The sequence below is a fragment of the Myotis daubentonii genome, chromosome 16 (assembly GCF_963259705.1).
Source record: "Myotis daubentonii chromosome 16, mMyoDau2.1, whole genome shotgun sequence".
Classification (NCBI taxonomy): Eukaryota; Metazoa; Chordata; class Mammalia; order Chiroptera; family Vespertilionidae; genus Myotis; species Myotis daubentonii.
Window position 1 is genome coordinate 23,011,788 of NC_081855.1, and position 21,004 is coordinate 23,032,791.

Below are 21,004 nucleotides of genomic sequence, written 5' to 3' on the forward strand. Positions count from 1 at the left end.
TCTAACCATGTCTTCCATGCAGTGCTGTTTTCACACCCATCCTGAGCTTCCACCTTCGGGATACCTGGTCCCTCCAAGCTCAAAGCATTCGGGGGGGGGGGGGGGGAGGGGCTCTGCGGAGCAAATGGGCTTGGTCTCGGCTGGCTTTCTCGCGTGGACATCTTGGGGAGCAGTGAAAGCTGGCGATACAAGCGATACGCATCTCAGAAGCACACGCGATTGTGGTCGCGATCAACACACATGCTCAATGCAAACCCTAATCTTTATTTGTATTCCGAAGCATAGCTTGTCACAGGGAAACAGTGAGGTTTTTTACCATCTGCCAGTAGCCGTGGCAAAAAAGCTAATGGTGGGGGCCTGAGGGCCTGGGGAGCAGGCCCTTCGAGGGCGGGGCCTGGGGGAGAGGGCGGGGGGGGGGGGGAAGGATGGGAGGGTACAGACAACACCCACGCACACAAACACACGTTCTCTCTCTCTTCGGGGAAGGGTTTTCCAGAAGCATTTGCCTGTGCTTTGAATTAAGTATTTTTCACGCTAAACCGAACCGACTGAAGAGACGTGAATTAATGGCTTCGGGGAGCTGAGGCCCAGCTGCAGAGGCTGAAGGCTGCTCTTCAGTGAGCGGCATCGCAGTCTCCCCCAGAGCCCTTCTCAGCTCCGGGGGGGTGGGGGGTGGGGGGTGGGGGGGTGGGGGGAGAGGCTGGGAACACCAGGGGGGCCGAGGAGGGGTTCCAGGAATCCACAGAGCCAGGCCCCAGCTCCCACCTCCCGGGACCCCGCAGAGGGAAAGGGTGGGGACTCTCTCATCCCACCTGCTCTGGACTCCAGGGCTGGTCCCTCGGGGCCAAGCTCGGCTTTGGAGGGTAACGCTCAGGGCTGGGCTTCTCCCGTGAGTACCACGTGGAGGAAGCCCGTCTGGTGCCCCTGGAACTGCAGTGCACGTGGAGGCCCCACCAGTGGGTGACGGCCCATCCAGCCCAACCCAAGGGGAGAGCCAACTTGAAATAAACACGGGGGGGGGGTAGGTGTGGGGGGGTCGAGGGAGGACAATAAATAAAGGTCACAGCTGAGTGACACGGCCAGGGGCGGGGGGAGGGGTGTGTGTGTGTGAGGGCTCCCAGAAGAAAGGGGCAGAAAGGCACTGAGTGGGAGAAGCAGACTCAGCCCCAAACACTGGTCTGTTGATTCAGAGGTCATGTCGGACAGGGGGATGTGCGGCCTCCGGGGCTGGTCAGGAAGGAGCCGGCAGGTCTGGCTCCAGCATGTGGGTGCGCGCTCTCTCTCACTCTTCCGACTGGAAAGCCTGCCCCGTGCGCCCCGCAGGCCACTGCCCAGGGCAGGCGGAGGGCTCGTCGGGCCACGTCAGCAGCGGGGACTCGCCCAGGTGTGCCTTTTGCCTTTGGGGGAGAGAAAAAAGGCCACTATAGGCTGAGCAGAGGCAGGGCACCTCCCTGTGACAGCCTGACCCTTGGGGAAGAAGTGGAGGGGACGCAGGAGCTGGAGTAGCCCCGGCCCCCCCCTTGTGTGAACTAGCCCGCGGCAGCCGGCTGGGCGGGGGCTGGCGCCCTGGGCAGAGCTCGGCTCCGCTCTGCTGCGTCCTCCCAGGCAAGCCGTCTACTCCCCACGCTTCAGTGTGTCTATCGCAACCCAGCTGACCCACACAGCGACCTTCGACCTTCGACGCCAGAGGAGCAAACGGACACGGAAACACAAACCTTCCTCCAGACCGACCCTTTCCAAGTGCCTCAGGCCCTGGAACACCCTATGCACTGGCCGCACAGCCTCCCCACTTATCACTGGGCATCTCCCGAGAGCTGCTCAGGCGCACGCTCCACGCGGACCCTGCCTGTCACCCTCCCCCAACGCTATGAGGGACCTGATGCGGTCCCCACTCTAGCGACATGGCATTGGGCACAGAGAGATCAGGTTGAATTGTACCGAATTGCCAACATCCGGCCATTTTTGATCTAATAAAATGCAGCTCATGCGGCTCAGCCTGGCGGTTTGCCCCAGGTCACGTGGCCGTGTGGCAGGACCGGGACGAGAACTCAGGCTTGATTCCAAATGGCCCCTGTCGAGGGTTTCAGGAGGCCAGAGGGCGCGGAGAGGGCCCACTTCATGGCCATGCCCACCGAGGCCCCCTGACCCTCAGACCTGCCCAGCTGCCGCCTCTCTCGCGTGCCCTGCCCTGCAGCGTCTCAGGAAGCGGAGGTCAAGGACTGGGCACACTGTGGGGCTTGGTGAGGACTGGGTTGCCTGGAGCATAGTAGGTGCTCTTGAAATGGGAGTTACGGCGACTGTCATGGAGTTGGGGAAATGAAAGATTACACGTTTTATAAAGCTGAGGATGCAATAACTGTTAGCATCACTGATGATGGATAGGGGGGTGGTACCATTATTAATTTGGGTTTCCTCTCTGTTCATTGCAGGCAGGGTGGGGCCTGGCACCCCAGTTCCCGCAGTGCCTGCCCAGAGCTCAGTAAACATACAGAATTGAAAACCTCATCGACCCCTTTCCAGTTTTGGGGGACTGAGTAGGAGAGGAGGGCCCTGGGGGAGGGGGAGAAGGAGGGGGAGGTAGTGGGGGTAGAAGAGGTGGCTGGGTACTCACTGGAGCCCTTTGGGTCCGGCCAGGGGGGGGTGCCCCTCTGTGGGTCTGCAGAGCCGGTCCCGGCCTCGCTGGCCAGGCTGCTCTGGCTCCCCGACAGGTGGCTGGCTGGGTGGGTGAGCTCCATCTTGGGGGACTCCACGCTGCCACCTGCAAGAGACCTCGTGTGAGCGCAAGTAGCTCAGTGCTGGGCTCTCTGGACCTTACACCGAGCCCGGGCGGCTCTCGGCCTGCAACGAGCTGATGGGCAGCTTCCCACATGGATCTGAGATGGGCGTCCAGGGGGCTGCGCCCAGAGCCCCTTACCCCGCAGGGCTGCCACGTTCTAGCGCGACCCAACCCCGTGGCCACTGCTGATGGGCCCACCACATACAAAGGCCACCGAGTGGGCCTGCAGGTGGTTGCCCAGAGGAACCGACACGAACGTCGACAACCAGGAGGAATGAGGTGTGGGTAGGGGAGGGTTACATTTCAGCGAACTCAGTGGGTTCTCATGGCTGCCTTTCCTAACTCAAGGATCCTCAGATACGCCTGTGGGCCCTCGCCCGGCCAAGGGAGCCGAGCTGGGCCTGGGCCATTGGACTCCATCTCTTCCTGTCCACTAGGCCCTCCGGTCATAGCTGGGAGTTGGTGTGACGGGAGGGGACAAGAGCTCTGGTGGGGGGAGGTGGACGGCGTGTAGACCCTGCCCTGGAAACCAAGGCGGGCAGTAAGCTTCCGTTACACTTTCCTAAGAATCTTTAGCCCGAGGTGCCTAAGAGATTGTCTAGTCCAGGGTTAGTTTCCATCTTCACCTATTGATATTGATATTGATATCACCTATTGACACTGACCACTCAGAAAACTGCACAGAGGAGAGTTCAGGCCACATCGGGCTCTGTGGGAAAGCGTATCATGATCAGCTAGTCATGCCCGCCACGGGCACAGGAGTGCAAGTACAAGCCCGTGTGCCCGGCATTCGGCATCTCTGATGGAGCCCAAACTGTGGTCCCAGCAGGAATTCCTTCCACATCCGCTCTGGCAGGTCCCCAGCCTTGTCCCGGGGCAGCAGGCGGAGGCACTGAGTTCCAGTGTGGGGCATAAGAAAGCTTCCTTATGCAGTGAGAGCAGCCTCGGGCACCGTCTTCAGACACCCCAGTTCTAACCTCTGGAATGATTCTGAATGAAGCCGGTCCTTTTCCCAGGAGGGCCCCTGGTGTGTTTAAAGGAGAGGAAAGTGTGTCTGGCCAGCTGCAAGGCCCCAGTTACTTCTCTTTCAAACATCAGGTCACAGAGGAGAGCTCAGAGGTGTGAAATTCAGAGGAAGCTTCGGAGACCACCTGCTCCAGCCCGCTTGTGCCAACTAGCAGGCAACAGAGGCCCAAGAGGCCACAGTGTGTGTCTGGGGTCGCACCGCAGAGCTGGGCTACACCAGAGCACGCTGCACCTGACGCTCACGAGGCAAAATCTCATCGGGATGCTCACAGGGAGCTGGGGAGGAAGCCGGGGTGTGCAGGCCGAGGGTCAGGGCAGCCACTGGGCCTGCCTCCCCGGCGCCCGAATATACAGCTGAGCCTCCTTTCCGCCCTGCTCTTCAGTGGTGCTGAGACTTCAGCTCCTAGCCGTCCCGCCCCGGGCCCTCTTCTCAGAACATCCTGACCCAGAGCGACCCTGCAGACGCCCTGCTGGGGGGCAGAGGCCCAGGACAGCAGCAAAACCACCCGCCCCTGGAGCTTCAGAAACCAGCATGCGCTTCCCACACTCACCTGAGTCCCCCCTGGCTCTGCCGCCTTTGGGGTCCCCGAGCCCAGGGGGCGGGAGTCTGTCCTCCAGGCTGGAGGAGCTGAGGTCCGAGTCGCTGTCGCTGTCGCTGGAGACCACTGGAAGAACAGACACCAGCGAGGAGGTCAACGCGACTGGCCACCACCAGCAGGCACGTTGGGCAGAGTGGGCCAGGGCAGGCCGCCCTCCTGCCAGGACGAAGGGCACAGAACCTCGGCTGGCCATGTGTTTGGGGCATGGGAACAGTGGCCTGGGGATGGGGATGACAGGCCACTCCTTTCTGCCAGTCAAGGAGGACTCACCCTGGGCCCAGCCCTCTCTACATGTCACCCTCTCCCCGTGGTAGGAGCCAATTGTCCCCTCTGGTGAAGGCACAGCCGCCCTGAGCCTTGCCCCTGGCCGTGAGGCAATGCTCGGTAGTCATGGCAACGCCAGTCCTCGCTGACCCGTACAGAACACTCCAGGCCCTTGACACACGCGAACCCACTGAAGCTTCAGAACATCCCCGTCAGGCAGAAAATAGCGTTCTCCCCATTTTACAGGCAAGGAAACTGAGGCACTTGCCAAAGCCAGTAAGCGGAGGAGCCAGGATTTTAGCCCTGGCAGTCCGGCCCCACAGCCTGTGCGCCTAAGCACCCCGATTCCGCTGGAAGAACGGAACTGGGAGCCAGCCGGCCTGGGCTCTCAGCCCAGTTCACCCAGTAACTCTCGCGGGGTCTTGTGGGTGCAGGAGGGAGCCGGGCAGATGGGCTGGGCTCCCAGGAGACGGAGAGGAGGGAAGCCCTCACAGGGAACACCCCCTGCGGCAGAAATCCTCTTTTCTGGACTAAACGGGACCGTATTTGGCTGGTTCGTCACCGGTGGGAGTCGTCGTACAGGATCTATTCATATGGTGAGTATTCTGTTGTAATTTTAAGCATAGAAATGTACATCCATTTGCCAATCTTTTGCTGTAGAGTTTGGGTGCTACTTCGGGTCTTTCCTGTCTCAACTGCACGCGTGTTTGACTGTGATTCCCAGGCTCAGGGTCTACACATGGGAGCGGAGCTTAGAGCCAGGGAACGCAGATGAGGGCAGAATCCTCTCCTTTCCTGTTTCCTTCTCCTGTTTGCTGCCGTCGTCCTGCCCACATCTAATCCAATCGCTATTTTAAGCAAGTGGCTTCTATCCAGACATCCCAAGGCCCTGGCTTTTATGAGACAACTGTTTGTGTGTGTGTTTTTTTCTGACTCTTTTCATCGATTTACATAACGTTTCATTAAATGATGTAATTATAACAAGAACAAATGTACAGAAAGGGTTGGGATTACAGGGCAGCAGCTCTCAGAGGCGACTAACTCAGCTGATGGGGCACGAGTGTTTGATCCAGGGAATGCAAAATGCTGGTGAGGAGGGAGGTTAGCAGGGGTTGAGCTCCTTCTGCCAGGCACTGTGCTAGGTACCTAGCGAGCATTATCTCAGTCAACCTGCCAAACAGCCCTGTGCCATAGGGACCCATTTGGTGGGAGATGAGATTGGAAACAAAATTGATCTACGCCAAGGATGGCTAAGCGGTTTCATCGGACCGGCCAGGCCCCTTTGGGAGCGCGTGCAGAGGAGAAGCCTGGGGCTGCATGAACCCCCGCAGGAAGGAGAGGAGAGCCCGGGCCGGCAGGGAGATCCACGGTGGGCACTGCAGGGGAAACGGCAGGACCTGTGCCACGTAGCTGCCACCTGGGTCTAGGGCAGTGGTTCTCAACCTTCCTAATGCCGCGACCCTTCAATACAGTTCCTCATGTTGTGGTGACCCCCAACCATAACATTATGTTCGTTGCTACTTCATAACTGTAATTTTGCTACTGTTATGAATCGTAATGTAAATATCTGATATGCTATATGTGTTTTCCGATGGTCTTAGGCAACCCCTGTGAAAGGGTCGTTCGACCCCCCAAAGGGGTCGCGACCCACAGGTTGAGAACCGCTGCTCTAGAGCTTTCTGGAAAGCCTTCATGCCTTCAGCCGGTGCCACCTGCCAGCTAACGGAGGCACAGGTCACACACCAAGCAACCAGAGAGTTGGAGCTGACTGACCATTTCAGCCCTAAGAGAGTCTCAACCTTGTGCTTCCATAGCAGAGGGGCCGGCACACAGTAGGTGCTTTGTGACGCTCTGATGACCAATCAGCTCTTCTTTCTCCCTTATCCCCACGTCCTGACCGTTTCACCTCCTAAATGGTCCTCAAATCAATGCTGAGCTCAAAGCCTCATCGTCTCCAGCCTGGATTCCTGTGATAACCTCCCACCTGGCCCCACCGCCCCCCTGCACAGCCGGGGATGCTCCAGCTGACACACAAGTGCTAGTTACCCTCTTCAAAGGCTCCTCATAATCTACAGGCCCAAGCCCAAGCTCCTGACCTTTGTCCACTTGTCCAACCTCATCCCATACAACCTGCTCTCCTACCCCAGGCTCCTCCAGCCCCACGGCTTGGAGCTCTTGCCAAACTGCCAGTTAGCCACTCCTGCAGTGTCTCACTTCCCTTGGCCCAGAATGCCCTGCCCATCCCCCGCGCCCAGCTGGCCGAACGCCTGTGCATTCTGCTACAATGGCACCAACCACTTTCTGCTGTACAGGTCTATGCAGGCGTTTCCCCAGCAGAACCGGGGCTCCGTGCGGGCCGGGGCCAAATGACACCCCGAATCAGGCTGGTGTGCCGCCCCCTCGGCAGAGCCGGATCCAGGCGGGTGGGGCAAGAGTGATGCTAACCTGAGTGTCCCAGCGGGTCCTTCTCTGTCTGCTGAAGGATTCTGCCTTTTCTGCCCGTTTCTCCCCCTCACCCTCACCCCCAATCCCCGCCCTCAAGGAAGGCATCTTGGGCTTTTGTGCTATAGACTCAAGAGGAGACAGGGACTGGGAGGGGTGGTGGTCCCTATGCCCCTCCCATAGTATTTGAGAAAAGCAAGGAGAGGCCTGTCTTACTTTGCAATTGCTTTTCAGGTCCTGGACTGGGTTTCTTTGGTCGCGATTCCACTGAGACCGGGCTTCACTGGTACTGGTTCTGTAGGCATTTAAGTATCTTTAACTCACTCACTGACTAAACACCAACCCGTGGGTTCCCTGACCTTGAGGCCCCGGCCTCTGACAGGGAAAAGGCCCAGAGAGGAACCCTGGGCAAAGGGCTGGATTCAGATTTTTAAAGTATTTACAGGCTCCCCCCGACCGAGAGGCTTACGGACCATCTGGTCACCCTTTCTGACTCGGGGCGCGCCATCTCTTCCGCGCCAGACACGCAGGATCTCCACAAGCCCGGGGCAGGGGGACACGGGCTCCACGGCGTTAAAACAATGCCAGGATCCTCTGGCGCTAAAGGGCAGACGCCAAAAAGCACAAAACACCAAGAACTGGAAGGAGACCACGGGGAAAGGCTGTCCCAGACCCGGGTTACAGTGGCAAGCTCACAGATCTCATCGCTTCCCCTTCCTCCCCTCCTGTCATCTGTGCACCTGGTCACGGCACTGGACTGGGAATGGGCGTGGATTTAAATTGCAGGAAGACTGTGCTGGGCTACGGAGGGAGAGCAGTTTTTGTTGTGAGGGGTGTGTCTTGTCCACAGCACCAACCCTGGCGGTGGGTTCGGGTACACCAGGCTTAAAGACCTCCTCAAGTTACAGTCAGTCGGCTTGTTCTTTGTCTCCTTTTATGGACCCCAAAGGGCTGCGGGCATGGAAGGGGCGGATGGAGGGCCCCGGATGACAATGAGCTCACAAAGGCATCATAGAGCAGAGAAGCAGCCAGCTGACGAGACCCATTCCCTTCGGATGCACCCCCCTTGGCTCACGCATCCTTGCTCGTTGTCTGGGATTTCGAGCCGGGCCAGGCTCAGCGTGGAGGCCTCTGTGAAACCCCAACCTTGGCTCATTTGCCATTCGATGGCCGTCACTACCATTCTCCCCGCACAGCAGCTGCTATCGTAAATCTTCCAGGTCTATTAACAAAGCGTTTAGGCTCATAAATCTTTTGGCCCTTGCTCTTCCATCCTCAACAAAACACTCTGTGTGTCTGCAGACGGATCCCCCTCCCTCTCCAGGTCCCCAAAGGTTGAGTCTAGGATGGCTGGGTGATGAATGCTTGTATTCTGCCCACGCCTGATTTTTCAGACCGGAGACGGGAAAGCACCAGGAGGAAGACAGCCCCAAGAGCTTCCCCAGGAGGCATCGCCAAATGGATTCACCTGGGCTTTGCCATGAGGCAGGCAGGATGGGGGGCCTTCCCCTCCGGCGAAGGCTGAGCCCCTGGACCACTTGCTGGGGGACCTGACACCCCCGAGATTTTCCCATCATGCCTTGGAAGGGCTGTCTGCTGCTGAGGATGAAAACCAGCACCAGCCGTGCCCACTTCTCTGGGGATAGGCCAGCTCTCCCCCCCACCCCCCCAACTCTTGGATGGATTTGCAATTTGACTATCGCCATGGAAACTCAGAGTTTTGGCACATGAAGGTGGGGGGAAGTCCTCCGTTTTGGAAAGTCTTTCCAGACTGCCTGAAAGGACAGGTGTGGCAGCTGCGGTGGGTCCTGTGGAGACGCCTTGCCTGGGCCGGTCCAGGGGACTGGCAGGATCCTGGCTCCGCCTCCCTTGGGATTTGGGGACCTGCTCCCTGGCTCTGCTCTGCCACCACCTCTGTGACCCTGGGCACCTCACAGTGCGCCATCACACACACAAAGAGGCCAACCCGGACAGCGACTCTGGATCTGAATTCTAGGATTTCTCTTCGGGTCAGTTTTGTTCATCAGTTGAGAGACCCCAAAGCCCCTCTCGGGTTGAGAGGTGGGGAGACGCGACGTCTGGGCCACACGACACCCGCCTGCCTGGCACAAGGACAGCCGGCAGCCTGTGAGCTCGGGAGGCACTTGCGAGCTGCTCGGCTTGGAGGCTCCCAGAGCCCCAGAAATTATGGGAATTAGAGAGGAAGAGAGATATTTTCAGCAAACATTCTGCCAAGGCAAAGCAGATGGTGGAAAATTTTGCATACTAAAAACAACACTTTTTTTTAATGTATAGGAAAGATAATAAGGCCCCGGGGAATGCATAGACACCCCCAATTAGCCTTCCCCACCCCCCCAGGCTGACATGGCTGCGGAGAAGGTCCCAGAGCTGTCTCCACAGAGACCGGGGAGGGCCGGGCCTGCAGCCTGAATCCTCCCCAGACGCCTGGCAAGTCTGGGGCTCCATTTGGTGGCAGCAAAAGGGAAGTGTGGGGTGGTGAAGAGGCACCGGCTCTGAGTCAGCCCCAAGTTATATCCTGGCTCTGCTACTTCCCGGCTGGGTAATCTGGGGCGAGTTTCCTCACCTTTCTGTGGGCAGCAGGTCCATCATGAAACAGGGGAGGATGGGTTCCTTTCTGTGCCGTGAGCATTAAAAGAGGGCACACGGGCACCATCTGGCACATAGTAGGTGCTTGCTAAACGGGAGCTATTTTACCTGAGGGTCATCCTGAGCTCACAGTCCGCGCCTCCCCATGCAGGGCTTGCCTCTGGGCTCACTGTGTCTGGAACCCAGGCCAACCTCACAGGGTGGACTCACTTTTTCCAGGGGAGCTTATCTCCCCAAGTTATGCCTCGCAGGACGCTGAGGGCACCAGATGCCTTCAAAGGCCATTTGGAGGCCAAGCTGGGACTTGAACCCAGGCCTCCCCCTCGCTGGAACCCTGCTCTTTCCTCCGCAGCTAGCATGCAGGGCACCTGCGGTCCAGCCGCACCAAACGGCCCTGTTCCCTCCAGATCCTCCCCTCCAGGCAGGCCGGCTCATTCTCTGTCCCCCCTACATGCCCTTTGCCCAGGGTTTCTCTCTGGGCCTTTTCCCGTCAGAGGCAGGGGCCTCAACATCGAGGGTTCAATTCTGGCTCTGCCCCGGACGCTCCTGAGCAAATTCTTTCATCTCTTTGAACCTCAATCGTCTCATCTGAAAAATGGAGACAATAATAACTACCAATAAAGAAAGAGCATGAAGGACAGAGGGCAATGCATCTTTAAAAAGCTACACCAGCCTGTAATTTTATATATATTTTAATCCTCACCCGAGGATATGATTTTACTGATTTTAGAGAGAGAGGAAGGGAGAGAGAGAAACATGGATCGGTTGCCTCCCATATGTGCCCCGACTGGGGATCGAACCTACAACTTAGCTATGTGCCCGGATCAGGAATCCAACTTGCAACCTTTTTGGTGTATGGGATGACGCGCCAATGAACTGAGCCACCCGCTCAGGGGAAGCCTGTAAGTATTTTAAAAATCTGAATCCAATTCACTCCAGGGACCCGTCCAAACTGTGCCTCGACTGAAAAGTCCCTCCAGCCCCGGGGAGTAAGGGGAGACAGGCCTCATTCGCTCTCCCAAGGACACCACCTGGCATCGAACTTCTTGTCCTGCAAGTGCCTGCCTCGACTTCCCCACCTGTTCCTGGAACTACTCGAGGGTGCGGCCACACCTTAAGGCGCATCTGGCTCCTTCCGCAGCCCCCGGCGCTGGGCCCAGCAGGCACTCAGTGCCGACTCGCTGACCGCTCTCTGAAGAACCCTCCCCAGGGAAGGACGGCCCTGCGCAGAGACGGGAGGGCCGGACGGCGGTCAGCGCGGTGGTGGCGAGCCAGCTCCGTCTCCAGAAGGGCTGGCCTGTCCCCCAAGCAGGCGCCTCCTCCAGCCTCCCTCTGAAGGACACTCCGATGGGATGGGACGAGCAGGCAGCTGGTGGCCTCAGCCTGAGCCAGGGACGGCTCAGGGGGGAGGGGCTGTCTGAGGCCAGTTGCCATGGACACGGGATGAGTGGGCCCTGGGGGGCGGGGAGAGCACTGTGCACAGAGCGCCTGCTCTTCTTCCAGACCCAAGCTGAGGCCCTGCCAGAGGAGCAGGCTCTTCCTTTGTTTTGGAAACTCCCTTCAGGGCCCCGGAGACTGAGTCAGGGCTAGGAGAAAGGCGGCCCCAAAGCCAGGGATCCTGTCCCTGTAGGGGTGGGCCAGGTGGTGGCCAGAGAGGCTGAGGCCTCCCTCCCTGCCCGACCACCCTGAGCCTCACTGCTTCCTCTGTGAGGTGGGGAGGGTCACGGGGAACCCTCCTTTCTTGGTCCCCCACCCAGGCGGTCAAAGGGGACAGCTGCAGGGTCAGCCCAGCCCAGGCTGGGAATTAAGAGCTGGAGAGTGGAGGGTTTTCTGTGCTTGTTTATCCATTCACCATTGATTTTAATTAACTCCCTCCTTTGGGCTCCCAGACAGGAGGCACCGGATAATGAAGACAAATCCTCAGATCAATAGTGATGTGGTCGCCAGCACCAGAATCCCGTGGTCCTGTCCTTGCTTGAGGTGCTCCAGGCAGAAGCAGAGATGGATGGACGGGAGATAAGAATAGCTCCTTTCAGAGAGAACATCGTACTCTGAAGGAGAGCCAGCGAGGGTTCAGGGAGGGGCGGAGTCAGGGAGGGCTTCCTGGAAGAGGTGGGATTTAAGGATGGGCTTGATTTATAGGTAGAAATGCTGGCGCCGGTGTGGGCCCGGCATCTCTGACAGAGAACGGGAAAAGCAAAAGCCAGAGGTGGGCTTCGCTGGGGCCAGGACAGCCCTGCTGGCTCGAGAGAAAGGCTCTAGGCTCAGGCACATCAGGGATGAGGGGCTAGTCTGGTTTAGGTGTGCTCTGCCCTGTTTCCCTCTGGCAGATTACTGCTTCCGACTTAGGCAGAGATGAAAGCCAGCAAGTGCAGACCTCCTGTCGACTCCTTTGCTGGGATGCACACTGTGTCTTCGTTACTCCCTCCACTTCAGCTCTCTCTCTCCTTCTTTCTGTCCCCATGTCTGTCTTTTCGTTTGTCTCTTTGCGCTCCTCTTGCCAATGTTTCTTTTCTTTTCTTTTCTTTTCTTTTCTTTTCTTTTCTTTTCTTTTCTTTTCTTTTCTTTTCTTTTCTTTTCTTTTCTTTTCTTTAAGCTGCCTTTGCGTCTCTAGTCTTATTTTCCCTCTGGTGTGTCTGGGTGTCTCCATGAGCTCTGAAACATGGACCGGTTGTCTCTGGGTTCCTCTTTCTCTGTTTCTGTCAGTTTCTCTCCCTCTGCAGCCTCATCTCTCTGCCTCTCTGTCTGTGTGTCTCTGTCTTGCTCCCCCCAGGCCTCTCAGTCATATACCTTCAAGGTCTGGCTTTCTTGGCCTCTGGGTTTGTCCCTCAGGTTCCCTGCTGGGGTGGAATGCCAGGCCCTGCCCAGGCCTGTGGGTGTGGGAATGGGCAGCCGGGGTCTGCCTGGACCCAGGGGCGGCCAAGGCAGAGGAGGCCTGGCCCCTCCCTCCTGTAGGGAGGTCAGCGGGCACAGAGACCCTCCCAGCCTCTGCTGGGGCTCCTGGACGGTGGTGGGAGATCGGCTTGGCCCCATCTGAGCGCCTGCGCCCTGAGATTGACAGGAGGCCGCGGGAGGCAGTGGCTGAGCTGAGTGGGGCGAGCACTGCTATCTCCTAAGGCTTTATTGGAGTCAGACAGACAGGGCAGGCGGGTCCAGGTTTATTCACTTCACCCAGGTCCCCAAAGGCTGAGACATGCAGAGTGGGCGGAATAAGTTGTAGGTTCACTTGGTGAGGCAGGTGAGAGCTGGGGAGGGTGTGCCCTACTGCCCAAGGCGCAGCCCCACACAGGCCCGGCACGCCGGAGCTGAACGAAGCCAGAGGCCGGCTGGGGGTGGGGTGGGGGGCGCTGGGCCCTGCCTTCCTATTTCCGCTCAGACCAGGGGCAAGGCGCCCCCAGACCTCACTTTGCAGCTGGAATCAACCCATCGGCCGAGGCTGTCATCAGGTTTGGACAAATTCGAAGCGACAGCCATGCCCCTGACCTCTGGTGTGGCTAATGAGGGCCTTCTGCTGCTCTTGGGAAACGAATTCCCAGGCAGCCAAGACAGGCCGGAGGGCTGCTGGGTGCAGGGGCGGGCGAAGGCAGCTTCCTGACGCCCAGGGCTTCTGGTCTGGGGCGCCCGCTCCTCACACCCACCAGCACCGGGCTGGTGCTTGGCTTCACCAAGGGCTCCGGAGGCCACGACAATGGCCTGCATGGCTTCTCCTCCTAAACACGGCCACACAGGAGGGCCAGGCCCCCTCCCGGGGGCGTCGGGAAGGGCAGAGTTCCGGAATGCTGCACGGTTTCTGTCCACGCCAAGATTACAGTGTAAGTTGTTTGACCTCTTCATGCCTTAGTTTCCCCATTTGTAAAATGGGACAATAGCCTGCCCCCTCCCACAGGTTTTCAGGGGATTGCCTGAAATAGTAGATGCACCGCATCAGGCACAGCCTTCACCTAGCCACCATGCGATCCACGGCAGCTGCTTTATTTGCAGTTTTGATTACTTATTATTATTATTATTATTATTATTATTATTTTGTTGTTAATCCTCACCTGAGGATATTTTTCAATTGATTTTTCCCCCCTTCTTTTAGAAAGAGAGTGGAAGGGATGGGGGGAGACACACAGAGAGAAACATCAATGTGAGAGGGACACATCGATTGGTTGCCTTCTGCACACACCCCCACCAAGGCCGGGGATCGAGTCTGCAACTGAGGTGCGAGGTACTACGCGCCCTTGGCCAGAATCGAACCCGCTACCCTTCAGTCCATGGGCCGACGCTCTATGCACTGAGCCAGACTGGCCAGGGCTAATGTTGCCGTTTTGATTTGGCCACTCAGCACTTGGGCAAACGGTACCCAGGCCTCAGCGGGGCCTGGCAGAAGGCAGCTCCACGGGCAGACCAAGGGCTGAGAAGACCAAGGTCAGTGTTTACCCCAGTGGGGCCCACAGTGGGCTGGGCATCCCATGCCCTCCTCCTGCCCCTAGTGGGCTGGGTGGCATTCGGTTCCCCAAACGACTGGCGGAGCCATGGAGAAAGCTGACCATGACTTTTTGTTCATTTCTTTCCTGGACCCAAGCGGCAGACCTACACCCGAGGGTCAGTGGTCTCAGGCGCCATGCCAGGCGGGTCCGGTCTGGACACACAGCACCGTCCCCAGAGGCTCCAAGACACTCCCCCCCCCCCCCCAACGGTCCTTTCGGGCTCACACGTCCCCGTGTGGGTATTTGGTGGTTTCTATGATCCTTATATGTAAAAATTTATATTCTAGTATATAAATCTCAGGTACTTCCACTCCCCAGGATTCTAGAGCCCACACAGGCAGTAAAACAGGAGGCAGCGAAGGTGATAATGAGGCCTAGGAGCCGATCCCGGGATAGGACTTGAAGAGAAGCATCGGTGACTTCACAGGCGCTTAGCAGACACTTAGCACAGGCACAGTGTGGGGGGTGGGGGTGGGGGGGGGGAGGGGTGCTGGGCGGGTTTGATGGCGTTTCACTGGCAGCTCAGCACGTGCATGTGAGAGAGGAGGGCGGGGCCGGTGCGAAATGGGGCTGCTCTTTGCAGCAGAGGCAGCCTCAGTGCATGGTCTGGGAGCAGCTTTGCCACCTGCCAGGAATCCCTCCAGAGTTTCCTCCCGTGGCTTTGGCGCGGTGAGATACGAGAGCTGCAAGACAACAGATGCTGTCCCAGCCCCACAGCCCCATCCTACTCATGGGATAACCAAGGTCCAGAGAGGAGGAACCTCAAAACACTGAAGTTTTCCTGCCTGGGTGCCCCCCCCCACATCGCCCCCCCGTTAAAACACATCCGCTCCGCAAGGCCTGACGCTGAAGCGCTTATTGGTGATGGCGCGGAAGGCAGGCGTAGAGCCACCATGGGCAGGATGTGTGGCCCAGGGTCGGCAGGGGGGACAGAGAAGTGATGGTCAGCCCCTGCCTCCCACTGGTCCTGGTGGGGGCGGGGGGGGGGGTTAGGGGGTGAAGTGGGCTGGATGTGAGAACCCTTCCCTGCCACAGAGCAGCATGCCCGCTCTTCTTGCAGCAAGTGACCCTGCGGGTCTAACTTCTATTCTCTCTCTTTTCCCAGGGATGTGGAAACACGAACTGTTTTGCTTTTTTCTTAGTAACCCCGCAAGGGTGATTATCCAGAGTCAGAAACTATAGGGAGGGGCGGGGACAAGCCAGAGACCGAAGGCCCTGTGTGAAATGGGGGAGCTGCCACCTAGCCTGTCCAGTTTCTCCAGGGAGGGGCAGTCCTGGCAGGCCTTCTGACTTCCAAAAAGCAGCCAGAAATACTCCATATTCTTTTATTTTTTAAAATTAATAAAACCCCATTTTTATTGATTTCAGAGAGGAAGAGAGAGAGAGAAACATCAATGATGAGAGAGAATCATTGATCACCTGCCTCCTGCACGCCCCACACTGGGGATTGAGCCTGAAACCCGGGCATGTGCCCTTGACTGGAATTGAACCGCGACCTCCTGGTTCACAGGTTGATGCTCAACCACTGAGCCACACCGGCTGGGCTACTCCTTATTCTTTCAAAGGGGAAATCTCCACATTTAAAAAAGTTGTCAATGAATTTAAAGCAACGAGCCAGATCGAATCACTGCTCCACCGGTGTTCGACCTATCACAGCGGCAACGGTCCAACCCTCCCGGCAGGTGGAGTCCCACCTCCCAACCTGGAAGCCCTCCTGCTCCGCTCTGCCTCCTCTCCAAGCCTCGGCCAGCCTGCCCCCTGAGCACACACACACACTCCCCGCTGCTCCTAAGGCTGCAGGAAGTTCATGCCTCATGTCCAGGTGGACGTGACAGAAATGGCAAGTCCAGAGCCTGCTGGGGAAACACTGGGGCTGAGTGGGGGGCGGGTGGGCGGGGGCGGGCAGCTGAGAGCTCTGAGGAGCTTCGGAAATGCTAACTTCTCAGGAACGGAGAAAGGAGGAAAGTGGCATAGCAACAGCTGGCTCTGGGCAGTGAGCAATCCTGAAAATAAAACATTTTACAATCCACAACTGTGGCTCATTAAGAATGAATGGATCTACTGGTATAAATAGCACGCTGCGTTAAGAAGTCAGGAAACAGCATATGCGTGCGATGGAAAAACGGCTGCCACGGAACTGCTCATTAGCCCTGTCGGCTGCAGCTCTGTGCGACATAGTCAGAGGCCCTGGGTTCAAGGCTTTCGCGGGCCATGTGGCTTTCCCCATCTTGGGCCAACGGCTGTATCTCCATCCCCCAAGCCCTGGTTACAATATGGGGGTCTGACTCTGGACACACACTCATAAGCCCATAGCGAGTTTCTCAACCCACCATATCCGGCCTCTGCTTGAATGCCCCCAGTGACAGGGAGCTCACTACCCTGTCAGCCACAAAGCACCCAATCCTGTGGCTCCCTGGCTACTGAGCACACCGAGTTTCCCCTGCTCGGTCCCAGCTCTGCTTTGGAGGAAGCAGCCCTCACTGGCCACACCATCTATTATGTCTGACAGGATACAGGCTGGGTGCAGGAAAAGGCAGCATAAGCAGAAAGGAGCCAGGCCAGCCTGCTCCCCGCTGAGCGGGGTCCTGAGCGTGGGGCAGGTGCCGAGACGGAAGGGCAGGCAGACTTGCTGAGCACAAGCTGCTGAGCAGGCAGAGGTGGGGATGGAGCGGATCCAAGAGCTCCCCGAGAAGCAGGAGGCGCTGCTGCCATCCTCCTGTCCCCATCGGCCTTGCAAGCCTTTGTCTCTGTCCCTGCTTCGGGGACACCTTCCTCAGCAGCCTGGCAGAGCGGGCCTCGGCGCCTGTTCCTGGCCACCAGAACCCTCCCACCCAGCCCAAAAGCAGCCAGCCAGCATGTGGGGCGATGTGGGCAGCCGCTCCACTCCGCGCTGCACTCAGAGGGAGGTGTGCGGGCCAGGATTCAGGAGCCCGGTGCCAGGCCCTCTTGGCCGCAGCCTGCGTGACCTTGGGCAGACTTCCCCCTCCTCATCCATCACTAAGAGTCAATTTTGCCGTCTGCAGCTGCCCCCGGGGCTGTTCTGAGCCTCAGAGGAGATAATGACCGTGAGTCATGGCGCTCTGGCTGGGGCCAGCGCAGCACCCAATGACTCGACTTCTCCAGGGGGCAGGAGAGGGTGCGTGGGGGCGGGAAGGTTAGCCCAGGGGTGATGGGGAAGGACGACCCCGGGGACACACTTGTAGGCCTAGCGGAACCAGACGGCTCAACCTGATCAACCCCGGCCAGGGCTTGCTTCCACAGGCCTGCAAACAGAACCACAGTTCAGAATTTTCAGAGAATTATTTAAAATCTACCAGACCCACGAAGTGATAATGAAACGCCCATTTTTCTGAAAACGACTCAACTGGAACAAATCCAAGACTTAAGTACTTTTCCAGAACAGCCCTTGAAGTGAACCCGTGTGTAATTCTGTTCAAATCCCTCCGGGAAGCCTGGCTCTGAGGCTCGGGGAGACGACTGAGGCCAGGGTGCGGGGTTCCCGCGGAGGGCCGGGAGGGACTGTGTGGCCAGGCCTCAGGGGACACGGGAAAGTGAATTTGCCTCATGGTGGTGGTGGTGGTGGTGGGGGGGGGGGGGGTCAGGCACCTGTCTGTGCTCAGCCGGGGGCTTTGGGGTTCAGGGTAGAGGACAAAGTGGAAAGGACCTCCCAGTCCGCCAGGCACAGGGCAGTGATGGAGGCTTTGGACGAGGTTCCCCCCGCCCCCCCCCTCCACCCCCCGGCCTCAGGCTCCCTGGGAGAGGTGAATGAGACAAAGCCTCGCTGACCCAGGCTCAGGCTCCCAGGAACCCCAGCTCCGCCCCCAGCTGAGAAGAGGACACACACCCTAGAAAGCCCACTAACACTGTATGGATGCCAGGCCTGGGGCTTCAGTCCCAACCCCCTTTCCATTCGGGTGCTCAGCCTGGGCTGGGGAAGGCGGCGCAGAGCAGCCCCAGAGCAGCCCCAGGCAGCGTTGCCTCGTGGTCACAGCCTGGGGCTGGAGAGAAGCAGCAGCCCATCATATTCAGCATCCCCGACACTGGAGGCGAGGAGCACAAAGTCCTCTCTGAGAGCAAGTTCCACATGCAATGGCTTCCGTCAGAGAAATTCAACTCTCGGGCTCTCACAGGAAATCAGGGCCCTCCAGTACTAGTGCTGCCCCCCCTCCAGCCCCCGCCTGCTCCTGTCATAGTGAAAGGCTGCAGAACTAAAGGCTTGATTCCCAGCCTCCCCTTTGACCTCCCTCCCTTCTGGTGGCTGGAACTGCAGCAACCATCATGGGACCATGAAGGAAAGAGCAAGACTTGTGAAGCCGTCCGTCCTGACATCACTGAGCTGCTGAACCAGTGCTGCAGTGCCTTCCTCTAAGCTTTCTAATATGTGAGAAAAAAATGTGATCTCTTATTATCCAAATATGCAAGATCAATATGGTATCCCCCACCTCGTCTCCTAACAAATATCTCTCTACACACAACTCAAGGGCGGGAATCCAGATCAAAGGAGAGAAATCCGCAGGAGAGGGGGCCCAGGGTTAGGACCTATGAGCCTGAAGTACTAGTTCCATCGTTTCCACCCAGTATTTCACAGGGGGACAAAGATGCCTGGGAGTGTGCAAAAGCTGACTTTACTTCCAGCTGCCATAGACGTGGAGCAATGATCGGCCAGGAAAAGAAGCATGGAGCACACACTCATGGGGACTGATGGGTGGGAGGGTGGAGACCTCTCCCTAGATCAGTGGTTCTCAACCTTCCTAACGCCGCGACCCTTTAATACAGTTCCTCATGTTGTGGTGACCCCCAATTTCATTGTTACAAATTGAACATAATTAAAGCCTAGTGATCAATCACAAAAACAATATGTAATTATATATGTGTTTTCCGATGGTCTTAGGCGACCCCTGTGAAAGGGTCGTTCGACCCCCAAAGGGGTCGCGACCCACAGGTTGAGAACCGCTTCCCTAGAGGTAGCCAGGTCAGGCCAGGGCCAGTCACCAGGAGGAACCCCGGTCACCCCATCCCGAAGAAAGAATGAATGTCCTACGATGAGCAGGCTGGGAGGGGGCTCACCAAAAGGGCCTGCAGGCAAGTCCTTGGCCCACACCAACACTCCGTGTCCAGAGGAGGGACACACAGGGCGTCAGCCACCTGCCCCGTGGGTGCCAGAGTGCGACCGGCTCTCCTTGCGATAACACAGAGGAAGCAAACGCGGCTCATCTTTCTCTAATACATTCATGGTGTTATTTTTAACATTTAGAAATTGAATCTATCTGCAATGTGTTTCTGGATGCACGTGGAAAGGGATGGGAATCTAATTATGCCAGCTCCAGTTGTTAAATAAAACCTGTTCTTTCCCCCATTGAGTTGAAAAGCTACCGATATTCAGCGTCCATTCTTAGGTCTGTGACCCCTCTGTCAGGTGCCACTTATCTATTTACTTATCCTCTGTGTTCTGGTGTCAATACCCTACTGTTTCTATTGATTAAAGTAACCTTATAGTAAGCTTTACCATCTGGCCGGCCAACTCCTCCCACTACCCTGGCTATTCTCTTTTAAAAAAACATTTAGTTAAACTATTCTTTAACTTCTTTATGAAGTTTTTTTTTTATTGTAATGTGTATCTGTACCATAAAATTCAACCTTTGAAAGTACACAATTCAGTGGCTTTTAGTATATAAGTCGTGCAGCCACCCCACCATCTAATTCCAGAACACTTTCATCACTTTTAAGAGAAACCCTGCACTCATTCGTGGCTCCTTCCCATTTCCTCGCATCCTCCCCAGCCCATGGCAATCGCTACTCTACTTTCTGTCTCTATGTGTTAGCCTGTTCGGGACATTTCATATAATCATACGCCGTGCGGCCTTTTGTCTCTGGCCTCTTTCACTTAGCACAATGTCTGCACGGTTCATCCATAGGTCAGCGCTTCTTTCTTTCTAAGGCTGAATATATTCCATTTTATGCTACTTTTTGTTTATCCAAGGATAATGATAACATTTGAATTCACTTCTTCCCAAAAACTCCATTGGGAATCAGATAGTTGTTATACTTACTAATTTGGAGGGATCACGATTCTTATTTGCCTCTCTGTTCTTGTCTTACTTCTTGTCCTGTGATAAGATTGTATAATTTTCTTCATGATGGACCTATAATTCTCTCATAAAATTTGTTTCTAGGCATTTTATAATTTTTGTTGCAATTCTGAATGGATTTTCCTCATTTCTACTTCTAATTAGTCAGTGTAGGGTAAAAACTATTGATTTATTTTGAGTGTAAACTATTGATTTACTTTGTGTCCTATCACTTCCCCAATTTTCTTATTAATCCTAGTGGGTTGTTTTAGGAGAGTCCTAGTAGACTCTCTTGGACTTTCTTGCTATAGCATCACACCATCTGCAAGTAAGAGAATTTCTTCTCTTTTCCAATAGGAAGAGTTTGTTTTATTTTTGTGCATTATTACATTAAATACTATATAAGATTATGATTGGTGGTGATGATGGGTATTCCTGGTTTTCATGTGGATAGAACATGGCTTCAGTGCTTTATCAGTTAATATAATATTTGATTTCATTTTTTTCCTCTTTTTGGTAATTTTATAATTTTAAAGTAATTTCCTTTTATTCTTATAATACTTAAACATTTTATTTAGCAGATTTAAAAAAATATATTTTGTTGATTTTTTACAGAGAGGAAGGGAGAGGGATAGAGAGTTAGAAACATCAATGAGAGAGAGACATCAGCTGCCTCTTGCACACGCCCCACTGGGTATGTGCCCGCAACCAAGGCACCTGCCCTTGACCGGAATCGAACCTGGGACCCTT

At 56.3% G+C, this 21,004-nt stretch overlaps 1 protein-coding gene across 1 annotated transcript in view; it reads right to left on the minus strand.

The window, feature by feature from the left end:
- Positions 1-244: 244 nt before the first annotated feature.
- Positions 245-21,004, minus strand: part of RPH3AL (rabphilin 3A like (without C2 domains)) — a 94,252-nt gene continuing 73,492 nt past the window's right edge. Inside the window, 4 exon segments of the mRNA XM_059669206.1 lie at positions 245-1,397; positions 2,612-2,647; positions 2,649-2,758; positions 4,354-4,467. Of these exon segments, the coding sequence (XP_059525189.1) occupies positions 1,194-1,397; positions 2,612-2,647; positions 2,649-2,758; positions 4,354-4,467 (464 nt within the window). The 3' untranslated portion in view covers positions 245-1,193.